General features: G+C 42.8%; 1 protein-coding gene across 6 annotated transcripts in view; it reads left to right on the forward strand.

The window, feature by feature from the left end:
• The window catches only part of LOC115211991, a 68,746-nt gene that overhangs the window by 6,028 nt on the left and 45,700 nt on the right, over nucleotides 1-17,018 (forward strand). For 3 of the 6 annotated variants that reach the window (XM_029780770.2, XM_036503090.1, XM_029780772.2), the window contains exon 2: nucleotides 16,673-16,712. In XM_029780770.2, the coding sequence (XP_029636630.1) occupies nucleotides 16,673-16,712 (40 nt within the window). Of the gene's footprint in view, nucleotides 1-2,686; nucleotides 2,945-15,924; nucleotides 16,413-16,672; nucleotides 16,713-17,018 lie in introns of those variants that run through there. The other 3 variants (XM_036503088.1, XM_036503089.1, XM_029780771.2) reach the window with 3 other exon arrangements.

The following is a 17,018-nucleotide window of genomic DNA, read 5'->3' on the forward strand; positions in this document are numbered from 1 at the left end:
ATTCATTTATTGTATTATATGGGCAAAGGTAAAATGTTTTACCACAAATTCATAATACAAAATAAGAAAATGGAGAAATACATCGAAATCAAATATCAATTACCAGATAATACTCAATCACATACTTTATTAAACCACTACATAAGAAACTATAAGGTTAAACATAATAATGCAGGGTAAAGTAGTGTACATGAAGGAGTGTACATAAAATAGTAATGTTATGCAATAAGTAGAATATGTATAATAGAACATAAATATAGGTACACATGAATATAAATATAGACTATATCTTACAGCTGTTTCGGCCATGTAGATAAGTATGTCTCATTCAACTCATATTAGCCATTTATGGTAGGTCAATATGTAGTTATAAATGAGACATTTACAAAAACATCCTAAGGCCTCTTCGGAGATTACATATATACTTATAAAGGTGTGGGTATATACCCATAATAAAACAAATACATATACATATGAGTGCATATACTCATACTCATATACATATAAATATAAATATACATAATGATATAAATAATAAAAATTGGTGAATTTTGAGAAGGTTTGTTAATTGAATTCTGTTTTTCTGTTTGTAACAGACGAAAGAAATGGGGAGGAAATGGCGAGGAGAAAAATGTTTTCAGACATAAATGAGTCAGACTTATCGACCTCTGAGGAGGAGTTAGTAGAGGCGGTCGGTAGACTGGATGTGGTACTAGAAGGACGAACTTACGCAGGAGCTATGAAGCCGACTCAAAAGGAAATAGACCTGGCTAAGTTGCCAGACTGTCAGGAAATGGTGAAGAAGATAGACGGAGACGCGAAGTTGTCACCGCCAAAGAAAAGAAGAAACAAGCTAGAAAAGAGAACAATAACTTACAGAGTTTTCGCAAACAAGAAGAAGAGAATTGATTTGGTGGGTATCGAAACGGTGGAGGAGGCTCATAGAACAACAGAGGAGAAAATAATTTTTCTCGCAAGAGGAAATAGTACGGCACAGTGGTAGTGCAGTTTAGAACTGAAGAAACTGCTAGGAGGATGGCAGCAAGAACTGTAAAAACGAACAAGTAATTCTTTTACCCTCATATCTGGGAAGAAAAACAACTAGAATCAGGGTGGAAAGAATACCACCAGATATAGAAACGGAATGGATAGTGGCAGCAATTATTATCGAAAACGAGGAAAAGGTGGACATTATTCAAGCAACGATAACAGATGGAGAGGAAGCACATGGCCTAGTGGTAAGAGCAGCGGACTCGCGGTCGAGGGATCGCGGGTTCGAATCTCAGACCGGGTGATGTGTGTTTATGAGCGAAACACCTAAGCTCCACGTAGCTCCGGCAGAAGGTAATGGCGAACTTCTGCTGACTCTTTCGCCACAACTTTCTCTCACTCTTTCCTCCTGCAGCTTGCACCTCACCTGCGACGGACTGGCGTCCCGTCCAGGTGGGAACCTATACGCCAAAAGAAACCGGGAAACCGGCCCTTATGAGCCAGGCATGGCTCGAGAAGAAGGAACAAACAATGGAGAGACATTGGAAATGGGTGTCCAAGTAGACACAGAAGTATTAGAAAATTTGTCTGAAACGATCACTATGGGTGATATAATGTTAAGAGTATGGGTGGAGGGCAGGGCCCCTCGGTGCTTCAAATGTGGCCTGAGCTAATTGCCAGCCAATAGTGAAGGAACCAACAAAAGAACCATCAAAAGAAGAGGAAAAATCCCAGGAAAAACAGGAGACAACAGTGGAAGAGAAAAAAAGTAGCCGAAGAAGATTCAACAGAATGGGAATCCTTAGGAAAAAGGAAGAAAAGAAAAAGAAAAAAGGCAAGTTATATTGAATCCCAACCCACCCCAGCACCACCCGCACCCTTTGTGGCTCATCCTTCCCCTGCAGACACCAAACCTACCCACTCCCCAGCAACAAGAAAACAAAAAACAAACACCCAAGGTAACGCAGAAAACTCCCGTTCCGAAGAACATTGTGTAGGTAAATGATGAAAATTTATTTAAAATAATGAAAGACTGGGGAAAGGCTGAATTGCCAGAGGACTGGGGTGAGGACATGGAGGTGGTACTATCTAAATGCCAACTGGATGAACTTCAAGATGAACTTAAGAACGATTACGTATTGATATATGGGAGATTAGACAGGAAAAATAGAAAGTAACTTGAGAGACGTTACGGGGTAATATTGGAGGACTATGTAGAGTTTGATTCGATTAGGTAAGAGGGCAAGTAAGTGATGTTGACCGATGGGGCGGTTAACATCGCTTGCATTACTCATTTAACCCCTTTTCATCTTTATCATGCGCTTATGGTTTTTTTTTTTTGTGTGTGTGTGTTTTGTATTGTCCCATTCTGTGTATAGCCCCTTGTGGGTAATAAAAAAATCAAATTCTATCGCACCTAGCTGGTATGTAATTGTACATTTGTTTCCATGTATTGTGTATTGTGTGTAAAAAACATCCTGATGAGGGGAGTGTCAGTTTCGAATATATGAAATGTATCATATCAATTGGTAGATGAACAATTTTGTAATTTTTGTATCTTTATTTTTTCTCTATTTTTTCTCTATTTTTACTGGAATTTTAATACGTCTTATATATTTATATATATTATATGATGTTTATTTATTTATATATATTATTATATTTTTAAACGTCGGACTTTATATCTGTTCTCTAGATATGAATGAATATATGAATATATGTATGTGTGGGATGACGTCAGCAGCTGGGTGAGCTGACCGGAAGTTGGGGCAACCGGAAGGGGAAGCCCTGAGGCGCGCGCAGGGAGCGGCGATTTCGGCCTTTCGAACGAGGGTCGTCGACGGGTGAAGACGTTGCTAAGGTTGGTGAAGCAGCTTCTATCTTTAGCGTTCGGGTCGAGGCTGTGTCGGAGGATCCGTTACCCCTGAAGGCTCTCCGTCAGAGCGAAGAGAAGGTACGCGCCTTTATATTCGAATCTCGCACACACTACAAGCTATTTCGGCGACATTGATGTGGTTGAAATCATCTGCTTTCCGAAGCCAGGCCGCGTCCTCCACCGCAGCACCTTCGATTTCCAACACAACCCCTATCGCTATACTGCTATCATCACACCAGACGGTCCCGCATTCCGTCTTGGGCACGTACCAGTTCCCCCTGACCGGGTCTTCCGCTCTCGTCCACTCTAGGATTTCCTGCATCATCGCCACCGTCCCTTCTCCCACCTTGTCGCCCCAACTCTCCCCCTCTGCTCGTCTCTTGGTGTAACTACATGCCGTGCGCAGCCATCCAGCGATCGGGTAGTGACCGACCAACTTCCCACACACCGAGAACAGCTCTCTCCTGCTGACGCTGGAACTCAGCTCTGGGATGTCATTCCCTCTCCGGAACACCAATTCACCCGATCTATCTCTTCGCAGCTTCAGCACCAGCGCGGCTCCCCCTTCCATCGACTCCGGTGGCTTCGCAATCAGTCCGAACTTCTCCAGATGTCTAACTACCTCGTCGGCTGGCACTACAGTTTCGCCCACCAAAATGTCGTCAATGTAGGAGCTGGTGGCCTTTCTAATCTTGCCGTCTTTCCCTAGGACGGACCTAAGCACTGCCGCCATGATCTTCGGAGCGGAATTCAGCCCGAAATCCAGCCTGGTTAAACAGTACGTCCGGCCTTTTTACCGCACCAGCTGATATCGCCACAGTTTGTCGCTCACATGGAGCTGCAAGTATGCCGATTTCAAGTCGACAATCGTCGCTGCCTCGGTCGACTGTCTCCACGCACGTAACGTCTCGCCACAAACGTCTGTCGCCTCACCTCTCGTGTGACACGATATATGCTGGTTTAGCTCCCTGAAGTCCAGCACCGGTCTGACTTTTCCCTTCGTAGGCTGCACCACCGCTATCAGGGATAGCCCTCCGCCCGCTACCTCCTCCTTCCAAGGGACAAGGACCCCTTCCTCGATCCACCTCTCCACCTCGTCTTCAAACTCAACCCTCGCGTGGCCTTTCAGGGTATGCTGGTAACAGCTTACCCTGTTTGCCAGCGTCGGGGGCTCGTCCTTCCATCGCCACTCTATCGTCCACCGCTGACCATCGAACGCCGCCTGAAAGTCTTTGTCCTCGATGGTGTAAGCGGCGCATCCCCTCGCGGGGCTCTGCTCTCTCTGGCGATCCTGACTCGCAGTGCACGACGCACCCACGCTTCCGAACGTGACCACATTTCCCACAACACTGACGCCACCGAGGCACAATTACCTGCAGCCTTAGCGTCGCGCCGCGCACCACTATCTCTACCTTGCTGCTGCCTCTGCAACGGATTTCGCTGCCGTCGACCGCCCGGACGCTACTTGCCCCGTTCCATTCCTTCGTCACCCTCGAAGTCACAAGGGAGGTCGTACAGCCCGTATCCACGAGGGCCCTGAACGTCTTCCCCTCGGCCTCCACGTCAATTAATGGCAGCGTCTCCAATAGCGCCTCTACTCGTTTGCGGGGAAAGTTCGAGAGGCAGCAACTTCCCCGCGGTCGTTTGTGCGAGATTCGAATATAAAGGCGCCTACCTTCTCTTCGCTCTGACGGAGAGCCTTCAGGGGTAACGGATCCTCCGACACAGCCCCGACCCGAACGCTAAAGATAGCAGCTGCTTCACCCAAACTTAGCAAAGTCTTCACCCGTCGACGACCCTCGTTCGAAAGGCCGAAATCGCCGCTCCCTGCGCGCGCCTCAGGGCTCCCCTTCCGGTTGCCCCAACTTCCGGTCAGCTCACCCAGCTACTGAAGAGACTGCATGCTATGCATCACCTGGGTGTGGACAGGACCCTGTATCTGGCGAAGAAAATTGATGCTGACGTCACTAGGAGAAGCATCCGGAAGGTGGTCGGGAGCTTCGACAGGTGTCAGTCCATCGACCCTGCTCCGTGTGGGCATGAACGGAGAAACCTTTCGGTGGAGCAGAACTGGAAAAGGCTAGCTGTGGATGTGACACACTACCTCTCCATGGTCGACTGCGGGCCAGGCCGGCTGGCCATTTGGAGGGAGTTGAGAACGGGCATTGCTGACGAGATCGCGCAGATCCTGAACGGGATATTTTTAGAGAGAGGTCCCGTGGAAGAACTACTGATGGACAACGGTGCGGCGTTTCGTTCGGAAGCATTGAGGGTTATGCTTGATTGGTGAAATGTGCGTCGCTTGTTCAGAGCAGCGTATAGGCCGAGCGGTAACGGGATCATGGAGAGGCACCATCGGACAGTCAAGGCCATAGCGGAAAGAGGGCACATTTCGCCGCTTAAAGCAGTTTTTTGGTACAACTTGTCTCCCCGATCCGGACAAGCTGAGGAATCTGTGCCGCAGAGAGCGGTCAATTCCAGAAACAACGTCTCCGTGGATGGAATGCCGCGACACGTCTTGGACCTTCGCAGGATTGTCGCTTCGACGGACGACGACTCTAGAATTTCTTCAATTGGAATTTACCTATCATTTTTACAAGTAGATTCCATCGGGTCGTGGCATGTAAAGTTTTTTTCAATTTCACCCCCAATTAAGCAAAAATTCGAGAAAAGTAAATATTTTATGATCTCTCTCTTTCATTTCAAGTGCTTCACTCCTCCCATTACCACCACACTTTCTGCTACTTTCTCTTTGCAAGTGTACACACACATAGACACGCAAACATATACGATAGCCTCTCTCATTTCAAATGCTTTCCTCCGTTTTTTTTCGGGAAGTTCTTTTGAACTTGGTGTGCATCGGAAGCATTGATGTACATGTGTGCGTGCGTGAGTGTGTGTGTGTGTGTGTGTGTGTGTGTGTGTGTGTGTGTGTGTGTGTGTGTGTGTGTGTGTGTGTGTGTGTGTTTGATGGGGTGTGCGACACAGAAAGTGTGGTGTGTAAGTGAAGTGCTTTTGTTAGTGTGTGTAAAGAGACAGAGAGAGTAATGTTGCGCTGTGTGTGTATGTGTGAAAGACAGAGATAACTGAACTTTTTTTATTCACTTTTTGTAGTGAGTGACTGAGAGAGAAAAGAAAAGAGAGAGGTTATGTATGTATATATGTATGTATGGCTTCAGTGACACACACACAAAAACACATACTTACGTACACCTAAAGCACGCACACACACAAGCGGAGCGCGAACTTGAAAAGAACTTCGTGCGCTATCTATCTGGTTTGCCATTCCTCACACACACGCATACACATACATATATGACAGTGACAAACACAAACGTTTCAAACAACTATATACAAACACTAAAACACACACACACACACACGTGTGTGTTTGTTATTAGTAAAAAAGGCGCCAAACACAATTCACTTCTCATTCGAACACATTTGCAAAAACACACCGACGGTCGAATTGCCATACCAATACAGAAAAGGTAAATTGGTTTTTAATTTACTTTCTGTCGTTAAATTTTGGTAGTATTAATTGGCGAGCGTACTTCTGTTGTCAATTATTGACAGAAAGAAATTGTAAGCTAATAATGAGTGAGTTGTATCCAGGTATGGGTGGCTTATCCGGTATTCCTTGAAGAAATCTGTTCAGACTCCGTTTAAAGTTGATGGGTTCCTTTTCCTCTTTGATCTCTTTCGGGACAATGTTAAACAGGGAAGGGCCTGTTGAGGAAAAGAAATTATGTTGCAGTGTACCTACATGCTGTGATCCTGAATTGGGCAAGGGACGTATGGTCGTGGTCCCAGTCTTGGATGAACCTTGAAACTAATGTTAAGGTCGTTTGGGCAAAGTTGGCGGTATATTCTCCACATCGTCCAAATGATGTACCGCTCGCGGCGGCGCTGGAGAGAGTAGAGTTTCAAGGCTTTAAGGCGGTCCCAATAATCGAGAGCAGTCATGCCTTCAATTCGTTTAGTGAGTGCCCTCTGGGGTGATTCAATCCTCGAGATGTTTTGTCTTGTATGGGGAGACCACAGTGGGCAGCAGTATTCGAAGTGTGGCTGTACAAAGGAGGAGAAAAGTGGTATGATGACACCTTGTTCTCTGGACCGGAAGGTTCTTAAGATCCAGGAGCTCATCCTACGAGCTATATCGACCTTATTGTTGATGTGTGCACTCCAACTGAGATCGTCATCAACAATTACACCCAGGTCTCTGATATTGCTAGAGGCTGTGAGCGGTTCCCCTAAAGGAAGAGAGTATGGCTGTTTTAGTGTGGACTTTCATCCAAAATGCATCAGCTCAAATTTTCCCTCGTTCAGTTGCATTTTGTTTCTGTCTGCCCATTGACTCACAGCATATAGATCAGACTGGAGTTGAGTTCTGTCTGCTTCTTCATTGATGATTTGCTGGAGCTTAGTGTCATCAGCAAATATTTTCACTTTGCAGTGATGTACGACACTGGAAAGGTCATTTATACAAATTATAAAGAGGAGCGGGCCCAAGACAGTCCCATGGGGGACTCCGCTGGTGACTTTGCTGGGCTTGAGTGGACTCCATCGACTACAACATGTGTTCTATTCGCCAGGAAATAGTTAATCCAGTGTAGAAGTTTTCCACGGATTCCAACATTTGCCAATTTTGAGAGTAGAATATTATGGTCAACCCTGTCGAACGCTTTACTGAAGTCAAGATATATGACATCATAGTTCGAACCTGTTCCCAAGGCTTTGAGTATATCTTCAATGTGGTGTAAGAGCTGTGTTAGACAGTCCCTGCCACAGCGAAAGCCATGCTGATTTACATTTAGGAGTTTGTGGGTCTCCAGGAAGTCAGCTATCCTTGATCTTAACACTCTTTCAAACACTTTAATGATGTGGGAGGTGAGTGAGATTGGACGATAGTTGACTGCAAGGGATCTGTTTCCCTGTTTGAAAACCGGGATGATAGACTGGGATAGAAGCTGTTTCAGTATATAACTTGAGTCTAACGAATTTCTCCAGAGGTTGGTCAGAGGGACTGCAAGTTGGTGTCTACATTCCTTCAGGAGACTAGCGGGGAATCTATCAGGGCCTACAGCAGAGTAGTATTTGACCTCATTTATTGCTGCTGTGATGTCAGAGGCAGTGAAGGTTATGTCTGAGATTTTATGTTGAGAATCAACTTCGTTCGCTTCTCTTACGTCAATGTCAGTGGGATCACTAAAGACAGAGCAGTATTGTTTCTGCAGTATTTCTGCCATTTCTTTAGCATCGTGTTGGGGAATGCCGTTATCATCGATCAATGGCCCAATGGGTGAGACAGTGGTACTATGCTTTATTTGCATAAGAATAGAATACTTTTGGGTTCTGTTTGATGTTTTTGATTACCCACTGTTCCTCCACAGCTCTTTGATTTTCAATGGAGGTTTTCATACATAACTTAAAAATAGGGAGTGTATTAATAGGGTCAAATCGAAAACAGGAAGAGTGGAATAAAGAAAGAGAAAAAGAAGAGAAAAAAGAAGAAAAGAGAGAGAAGAAGGAGAAGAAAGTAAGAAGAAAAATAATAAAATAATTAAAAAAATAAAAATACAGGAAGAGGAGAAAAAGAAAAAGGAAAAACAAAGATATAGATAAGGGATCATTCATTATTACTAACCCTCTCTCTGCCCCATCACTTAGACTCTACTGGGGGAAGCACTCCGTCGGTTACGATGACGAGGGTTCCGGTTGATCCGAATCAACGGAACAGCCTGCTCATGAAATTAACGTGTAAGTGGCTGAGCACTCCACAGACACGTGTACCCTTAACGTAGTTCTCGGGGATATTCAGCGTGACACAGAGAGTGACAAGGCCGGCCCTTTGAAATATAGGTACAACAGAAACAGGAAGTAAGAGTGGGAGAAAGTTGTGGTGAAAGAGTACAGCAGGGATCACCACCATCCCCTGCTGGAGCGTCGTGGAGCTTTAAGGTGTTTTCGCTCAATAAACACTCACAACGCCCGGTCTGGGAATCGAAACCGCGATCCTATGACCGCGAGTCCGCTGCCCTAACCACTGGACCATTGCGCCTCCACACTTACTTAGACTCTACTACTACACATTTGTCACTCCTTTATCTTTTATCACCCCGCCCTCCCCCATTCCTTCTATCTTTTTACACTCTCTATCACCCTTTATCTCCCCCACCCCTACTTTCAAATTATCTCCACTGACCACCACTACCTGGTACGCTTTCCCTTATCTATAACTTTGTTTTCCATTTTCGTTTTTCCTTTTTTGTTTTTTTTCTCTCCTTTATTCCTCTCTTCTTGTATTTTTATTTTTTAAATTATTTTATCATTTTTCTTCTTACTTTCTTCTCCTTCCTCTCTCTCTTTTCTTCTTTTTTCTCTTCTTTTTCTCTTTCTTTATTCCTCTCTTCCTGTTTTCGATTTGACCCTATTAATACACTCCCTATTTTTAGGTCACTTTCAATAAAACCCTTGATTCAATAACACTGTTTATAAACTCTATACTTGGAATGACCAATTTTAAATACTATTGGATTTTACTCATTAGGTACTGGAATCTTATATGTATACCATTCTGCCTTTAAAAAATGGATCTACAAATACAATATCCCTACATGTCTCACATCTATTTTCTTTCCTCCACCTCACTCTCTATTTTGTAACTAAATTAACTATTACTTAACCATCAAACAGCTGTAAGACCTTCTATCTATAAATGTTCTAAAATCTACACAGTCTTGGTTTTTTATTTCATTACGAATAAAACTTTATATACATCTATCTCTCTATATATAAAACTGAGAATGTGTGTCTGTCTGTATGTCTGTCTGTGTGTTTCCCTAACACTTGAGAACTACACAACCAATTTCATTCAAATTTTACACATGACTTACTTAAGGTCCGGGGAGTGTCATCGGCAAAAAAAATCTTAACTTTTTCCCTAGGGCGACCCCACAGCAGTATCATATCTTTTTTCCACTATTTCAGTATTACGTGTTAAAAGTGAAACAAAACATCTCTCTTTTGTAATGCAAACACTTTCACTTTAATACTGAAACTATTGAAGTGAAAGTATTATATAACAGGGATGAACCATTAACAATGGTCATCCATTTTGCTAGAAGATCCGCTATGGTCTTATATGCTACACCACTGGTTTTCAATTCATATTAATCAAATTAATATTTAATTTTTCACCCTTATTATGTGTGTGTGTGTGTGTGTGTGTGTGTATTAGCAATTCGTATAAAATTGCATCAATGACTTGAACTTGATTAAGTGGTTTCACATAAATGGGGATAAATCAAAAAGGTTTGTTGTTATTATTATAACTGTTTGACTATTGTAATCACGTTTGTTGGTTCCTCGTCAGGGAAACGTTGTTGTGTTGCATTTGTTAAATAATTGTAAACCGTAACCCTCCCCCTTTCGGAGAAGGGGCTTTGGTTATTGTTTAAAAATTGAATTTCGCTGCAGCCGTACACTTCTATACAAGAGGGAGGACAAGATCCAATGGATCGAGATTGCAAGAGACGGGCCTACAATTCCAGTCTGTTATATATTTTGAGTATTGTTATCACTAGCGATATCAAGATATAACTTTGTATTTTGTATTTTATGTGTAGATGTCTATATATAGATGTACATGTAATATGTACACATATATATACACATATATACATGCATAATATATCTACCCATACACAGATACGCACACACATACACATACATAGGGACAGGTGTGGCTGTGGGGTAACAAACTACGTTCCAAACACATGGTCCTGGGTTCAGTCCCACTGTGTGGTGACTTGGCATGTGTCTTCTGCTGTAGCCTCAGAACAACAAAAGCCTTCTCAGTGGATTTTGTACATATATACTTGCATACGTACATATTCGGCATAAACACTCTACCACTACAACTAACAACTGTTGGGAACACTTTCAAACCTGCCCGAGTTTTCCATCTGAAGTTAGTCTCTCTCATGGAGCTCATACAAAAAGGGTAAGTCTTTGGGCCCATTCAATCTGACATGTACACAATCGAGTGGCAAAAAAAGGGGCCTTCCACATGCTCATATCCTGCTTTGGCTCTCAGCGAAGGTCAATTCCAATGACATCGACAAGATAATCTCTGCAGAGCTTCCTGATCCAGCTTTAAACAAAGAACTATACGAAATAGTTAAAGCAAACATGGTACATGGTCCATGTGGGTATGGATTCAACATAAACTCACCATGCTTGAAGGACAGCATATGTTCAAAAAGATTTCCAAGGAGGTTCCTACAAGAAACTCAGACAGGTGCTGATGGGTATCCATCATACAGACGCAGAAAACCAGAAGACAGAGGTTTCACAGCAACTATCGGACAGCACGATATTGATAATAGATGGATTGTACCATACTGCCCACTCCTATCAAAGACTTTCAATGCCCACATCAACGTTGAGTTTTGCAACTCCGTTAAATCCATCAAGTACGTTTGCAAATATGTAAACAAGGGTTCTGACGCTGCAATGTTTGGACTTCAACAAGAATACTGCTAGGATGAGGTGACGCATTATCAGGTGGGACGGTACATAAGTAGCAACGAGGCTTTCTGGCGCATCTTTGGCTTTCCAATTCACCAACGACACCCTGCCATTCAACAGCTTGCAGTGCACCTAGAAAATGGTCAAAGAGTGTACTTCACCGATGCTAATGCTTCTCTGCTGGCAGAGGAACCAAGGGATAGCACACTCACTGCATTCTTCAAGCTTTGTCAAGTGGATCCATTCGCTCAAACCTTGCTGTATCCACAGATTCCATCGTACTACACTTGGAATGGAAAAAATGGGCCCCACGGAAAGCAGGTCAAAATGTTCATGGATACCCTGGCATTAAGTTTCACACTTGCCTTGGGCCAGTATACACAGTGCATCCCACTCAACACTATATATATATATGTGTGTGTGTGTGTGTGTGTGTGTGTGTATCCATATATATATAACAGAAAAGTCTAATTCTTCAATTAAATGTAACCGGGCAACGCCGAGTATCTCTACTAGTAATATATATATAAAATTGAGTTTGTGTGTGTGTGTCGATGTGTCTCTGTGTGTGTAGACATTTATGTTTTTTATAGAAATCCATATTCAATGTCTGATTGGCTTCAAATTTTATACACATATTCCATAAGGTCAGAGCTAGGTCATGCCGAAGAAATTACCCCCGTGATCTGCACGCATGATAGGGGGCGTAGACATAAAGTTACCTTATGCGCACATGTGTTACTGAACTTTTGTCATCACTTTAATTGCTCCATTTTACACGTTAATGTGTTATTTTGGGGGAAGAGAGAAAAATGGCTCATGCACCAACACGTTTTGCACCTCTAGCTACCCTTTTGACACGTTTTTTGGCCCAATAAATGAAGCACTTACCCTTTCTTTGCCAGGGTTCAATGTAATACTACCTTAATGCCGGCACTTACGGAGCAACATGAAAAAGTATAACTGCGCCTTTCAGATGACATCATTTGGGCAAATATCGTTAGGGAAGGCAGCTTCATGCCTACATTTAAAATTCAGGGGCAGATTTATCACAGAATTGAACCCCTTCTACCTGCTGCCAACGAAACACCGCAGTTCCTCCAGGTGTACTTTGTCGGTGACTATGAAACACAAAAGGCACGTTGAAGAACTATCTCCCCCAGCACAAATTTTGAAGTAATTCTTCAACTCCAGGAAATGTTGCACATGCATAACTCTTACGTAAAGAGCTTTAAGTATGCCTTGGAATTTCCATCAGTGTCGGACTTCACAGTGGTTTTTGACGCTGACAAACGGCCGGCAAACGGCCTTTCTGGTCGCTACAATGCGCCCAATTGCAACGAAATTGACGTTGTGCTCGGAGGTGAACAGCACAACCCCCGAAGCATTGTTCTTTTGTGTTGTGACCAAACTGTAAAGCGCATCGACGAGGCACACAGAGCATACGACACGCTCCAATATTCACTTCTTTTTGTGCGCGGAGAAGATGGCTACCACCTGGGTCTTCACCAGCGGGTGCTGCGCAGACAAAACGAAACGAGTACCAAACAAGTTTCGTGCATGCAGTTCTACTCATACCGCTTCATGCTCCGTCACGACTGCACTAACCACCTCCAGCGATCGTACGACCTGTTCCATCAATTTGCCGTGGATGTTTGTGCAAAAATGGAATCTGAGAGGTTATCCTATATCAGGTCTAACCAGCAGAAACTTCGGTCAAACAGCTACATCCTTGCTAACGTAAGGCACCGAAAAGACGTAGCCGTAGCTGTGGCCTCTTCTGGCATTGCAGCAACTTTACTGCCGGTGGCAGGACAACGCACTCAACCTTTAAGCTACCATTTGATTTGGCAAGGTCCGAAGTGCCTTCCTGTAACATCACCAAAACGTCTGAAAAAGGCTTGCTTCTCCGGAGTTGCCAACTGATAGTTTGGGATGAATGCACAATGGCCCACAAGCGATCCCTCGAAGCTTTCAAAACCACTCCTCAAGACATCAGAGACTGTCCCGCTACGCTGAGTGGTATAACCCTTCTCCTGTCTGGCGATTTCCGACAAACGCTTCCTGTAATACCCAAAGGAACCAGGGCAGATGTTGTCAGGGCCTGCCTAAAGTCCTCCCCACTGTGGAAAAATGTTACAACATTGTCCCTCAAAACAAACATGAGAGCGCAGCTTCGTGGTGACCAGATGGCATCAAATTTTGCATCTGACATATTGTCAATCGGAAACGGTGTGGATCCGCTCGATGAAAACGGAGAATTGTCACTAACTCACCTCTGCACCACTGTCAGTAATTCCGATGAACTAGAGGCACATGTCTTTCCAAATCTATAAAGGAACTACTTTGACATGAATTGGATTTCCGAAAGAGCCGTTTTGGATCCAAAAACAGCACAGTGGCCGCTCTGAACGCTAAGCTGCTGCATTCGCTTCTCGGAAGGCTGCACGTGTATGGGTCAATCGATTCTGTACCCGACGACGACCAGGCAGTGAACTATCCAGTGAAGTTTCTTAATTCCCTTGATCCACCTGGCCTGCCTCCTCATACACTGGAAGTTATAGTCGGAGCTCCTATCATGTTGCTGAGGAATTTAGACCCTACTAAGCTTTGCAATGGGACACGCTTGGTTATTAAGAAGGCTATGCAGTACGTTCTTGAAGACACCATTTTGTCCAGCTGTGGCAAATGAGAGGACGTTTTCATCCCCAGAATCCCCCTCATTCCATCTGGTGCAGATATTCCCTTTGCATTTCGCTATCTGCAGTTCCCACTTAGACTATGTTTTGCAAAGAGCAAGATAAGTTCTGCTCTTTGTAGATCTTAAAATGTCTCCTGAGGCCTCCATTGGATTTGCAAACCTTCTGGCATACACTGCATTCAAAGGCGTGCACAGACATATAGGCAGAATAGTTGGTGGCAGTTTGTTTTCCATGCATTCACAGATGAGATTTGAGGCCAGCAAAAGAAAGGCATGGTCTGTCACAAACTGTGCATACAAAAAGGTCATTGTCATTCACCTTCTCGATGGTTACATTCTTCCTTAGATCTCTTTTGAGTCTTACGTGTGTTATCTTGGCCTCTTCAAATGCTTTCACTCCACTCCACACCTTTGTTTGCCATCCAACTCGATCCGAGGCAAGGGTTTCTATATCTTCTGGAATCATTCCCAGTGACTTCATAGTAGTCCTTATACCGTCCTGAAATCTTTTTTTAGGTTTACGCCGATAGTGTTTCCCCTCTACAAACTCGCCATAAAACAGCTGTTTTGGCATGCATTCATCTGCCATTCGAACAATATGGCCACACTATCTCAATTGGTTCCTCAAAATCATAGCTTTAATTGAGGTGATGCCTGCAGATGCAAGGACATCTGTGTTTGAAGTAAAAGAACTCCATTTAATTTTTAAAATGCGATGAAAGCATTTTTGGTGGAATTGTTCTAACAATTTAAAATGCCTTTCACAGCAAGTCCAAATTTCACAGGAATACAGCAGAAATGGTAAAACAAATGGTTTGTAAAGTGCCAGCTTTGTATTCTTATTTATATGTCACTGGCACCAAACACGTGACTCCAGGCCACCAAATGCTTTTGCTACCCTTTGAATTCACAGCTGTATTTTTGTATCAAGATTTTCATCATTTTGAACAGAGCTACCAAGTTAGATGAATGAATTGACAACTTGAAGTAACTTTCCCTAAACAAAAATTTTAGTGGGGTTACAAACAGCACCACATGCAGGTTGATGGTCAAGCCAAAATTAACACAGGCTGAGTCAAATGCAAATACAAGAGATTGCAGACCTGTTTCAGAAGGACTGACAAGATCGCAATTGTCAGCGTACAAAAGTTCCCTAATGAGTGAAGTAAAAACCCTCGTCTTGAAATTTCCGTCTGGTCAGATTAAAAACATTCTCTGCTGTTTGATATTTTATGTAAATACCCTCCTCAGAGCTTTGAAAAGCATGTGATAATACACCAGCAAAATATATTGCAAAGAGGATGGGTGCATCAAGGTCTCCTTGTTTTACTCCATTTTCCACAGCAAAAAATTCAGACAGCCTACCACCAAAATTAACCCTGATCATGTTTACAAATTTTTCTGGGCAATCTATTTACCTTAGAATTAACCACAGAGCATTTTGATTAACGGTATCAAATGCTTTGCTCAAATCAACAAAGCAATGGTATAGAGCAAGATTCTGTTCAATGCACTTTTCTTGTAATTGTCTGACAGTAAGGATACAATCAGCTGTACCCCTGGAGGAACAAAAACCACCATCCCTGCCGGAGCCTCGTGGAGCTTTTAGGCGTTTTCGCTCAATAAACACTCACAACGCCTGGTCTGGGAATCGAAACCGTGATCCTACGACCGTGAGTCCGCTGCCCTAACCACTGGGCCATTGCGCCTCTACACTATAAATAACTAAATGCATTGATTAGGTAAGCTTTATTCATGTTGGCTTCAGCATCCCCAATAACAGACATCAATGAGTCCTTGGTACTGCGAGTGTGTCTGTTGATTCCTTCTCGATGACGCTCCAGTTATAGTAACGTCATCCTGAGTTAACCAATCTTACCACTGTCAGTATGCCCACCCTATTGATGAAGTTAATAGGATAATAACAGCCAGATGAGAATACAACACAGAAATGGTTTGTTCAAGTGTAACGATGGTTGCTTGCAGTGTCGCTAAAATGGTATTGATTGGGTATAATACTGAGCTACATAACAGATACCTCTCCAACCGTGCTTGTTTTAGACAGCTGATACTAGCAGTTTCTCATATATTATCACATTGATCACAAAACTAGGACATAATGTCTGTGGTGACGATTAAACTGAATATGTGTCTTGTAATGAAAGAGTAAAGAACTTCTGGTTGTCGATGCCAGGGAGAGTAAACAAACATTAATCACTCATTGGTAAGTGAAATTAATGACTGTCCATTAATTGGAAAGTGATCAGAAACTATTTCACTAGTTCAGTAAAACAGAATGCAACCAGATACAAAGTGTGTGGAAAATTTTATATTTTATTTTAGTCCAACATTTATATGTAATCTTACACTATACTTGTCACTCACCAACATAATACACACATACATGCGTGCATGCACGCACGCACACACACACACACACACACCACACACACACACAAACACACACAAGAAGAAGAAATCAAGAGAAAAGAAACAAATATCATTCTGATATTTAAACAAACATATTTTCATTTCTCAGTTTTGAAAATTTTTTCTTTTTCTTTTTTTCCCAGGTCATGGATATAAAATTTTTCTGTTTGTTGGTGATACTATGTAAGTTACTATTCCGGTTAAATCATTGTCCATCTGTCCATCCATCCTTAACTCTAACTTTAATCCTAATCCTAACCCTATAAAATCCATTTATCCATCTTGTTGTTATTAACATCCACTTTTCAATGCTTATATATTTGAGGACAAACTTTTTTGGGGCGTCATTGCTGCATTTTTTTGCTAACTCTGTATAATCTTTGTTCCAGAAAATAATAATGCATGTGAATATATATACATATATGCATGTATATATATATATTATATATATACATATACATATATATATATATATATATATATATATAT

Source organism: Octopus sinensis, linkage group LG5, assembly GCF_006345805.1.
Source record: "Octopus sinensis linkage group LG5, ASM634580v1, whole genome shotgun sequence".
NCBI lineage: Eukaryota > Metazoa > Mollusca > Cephalopoda > Octopoda > Octopodidae > Octopus > Octopus sinensis.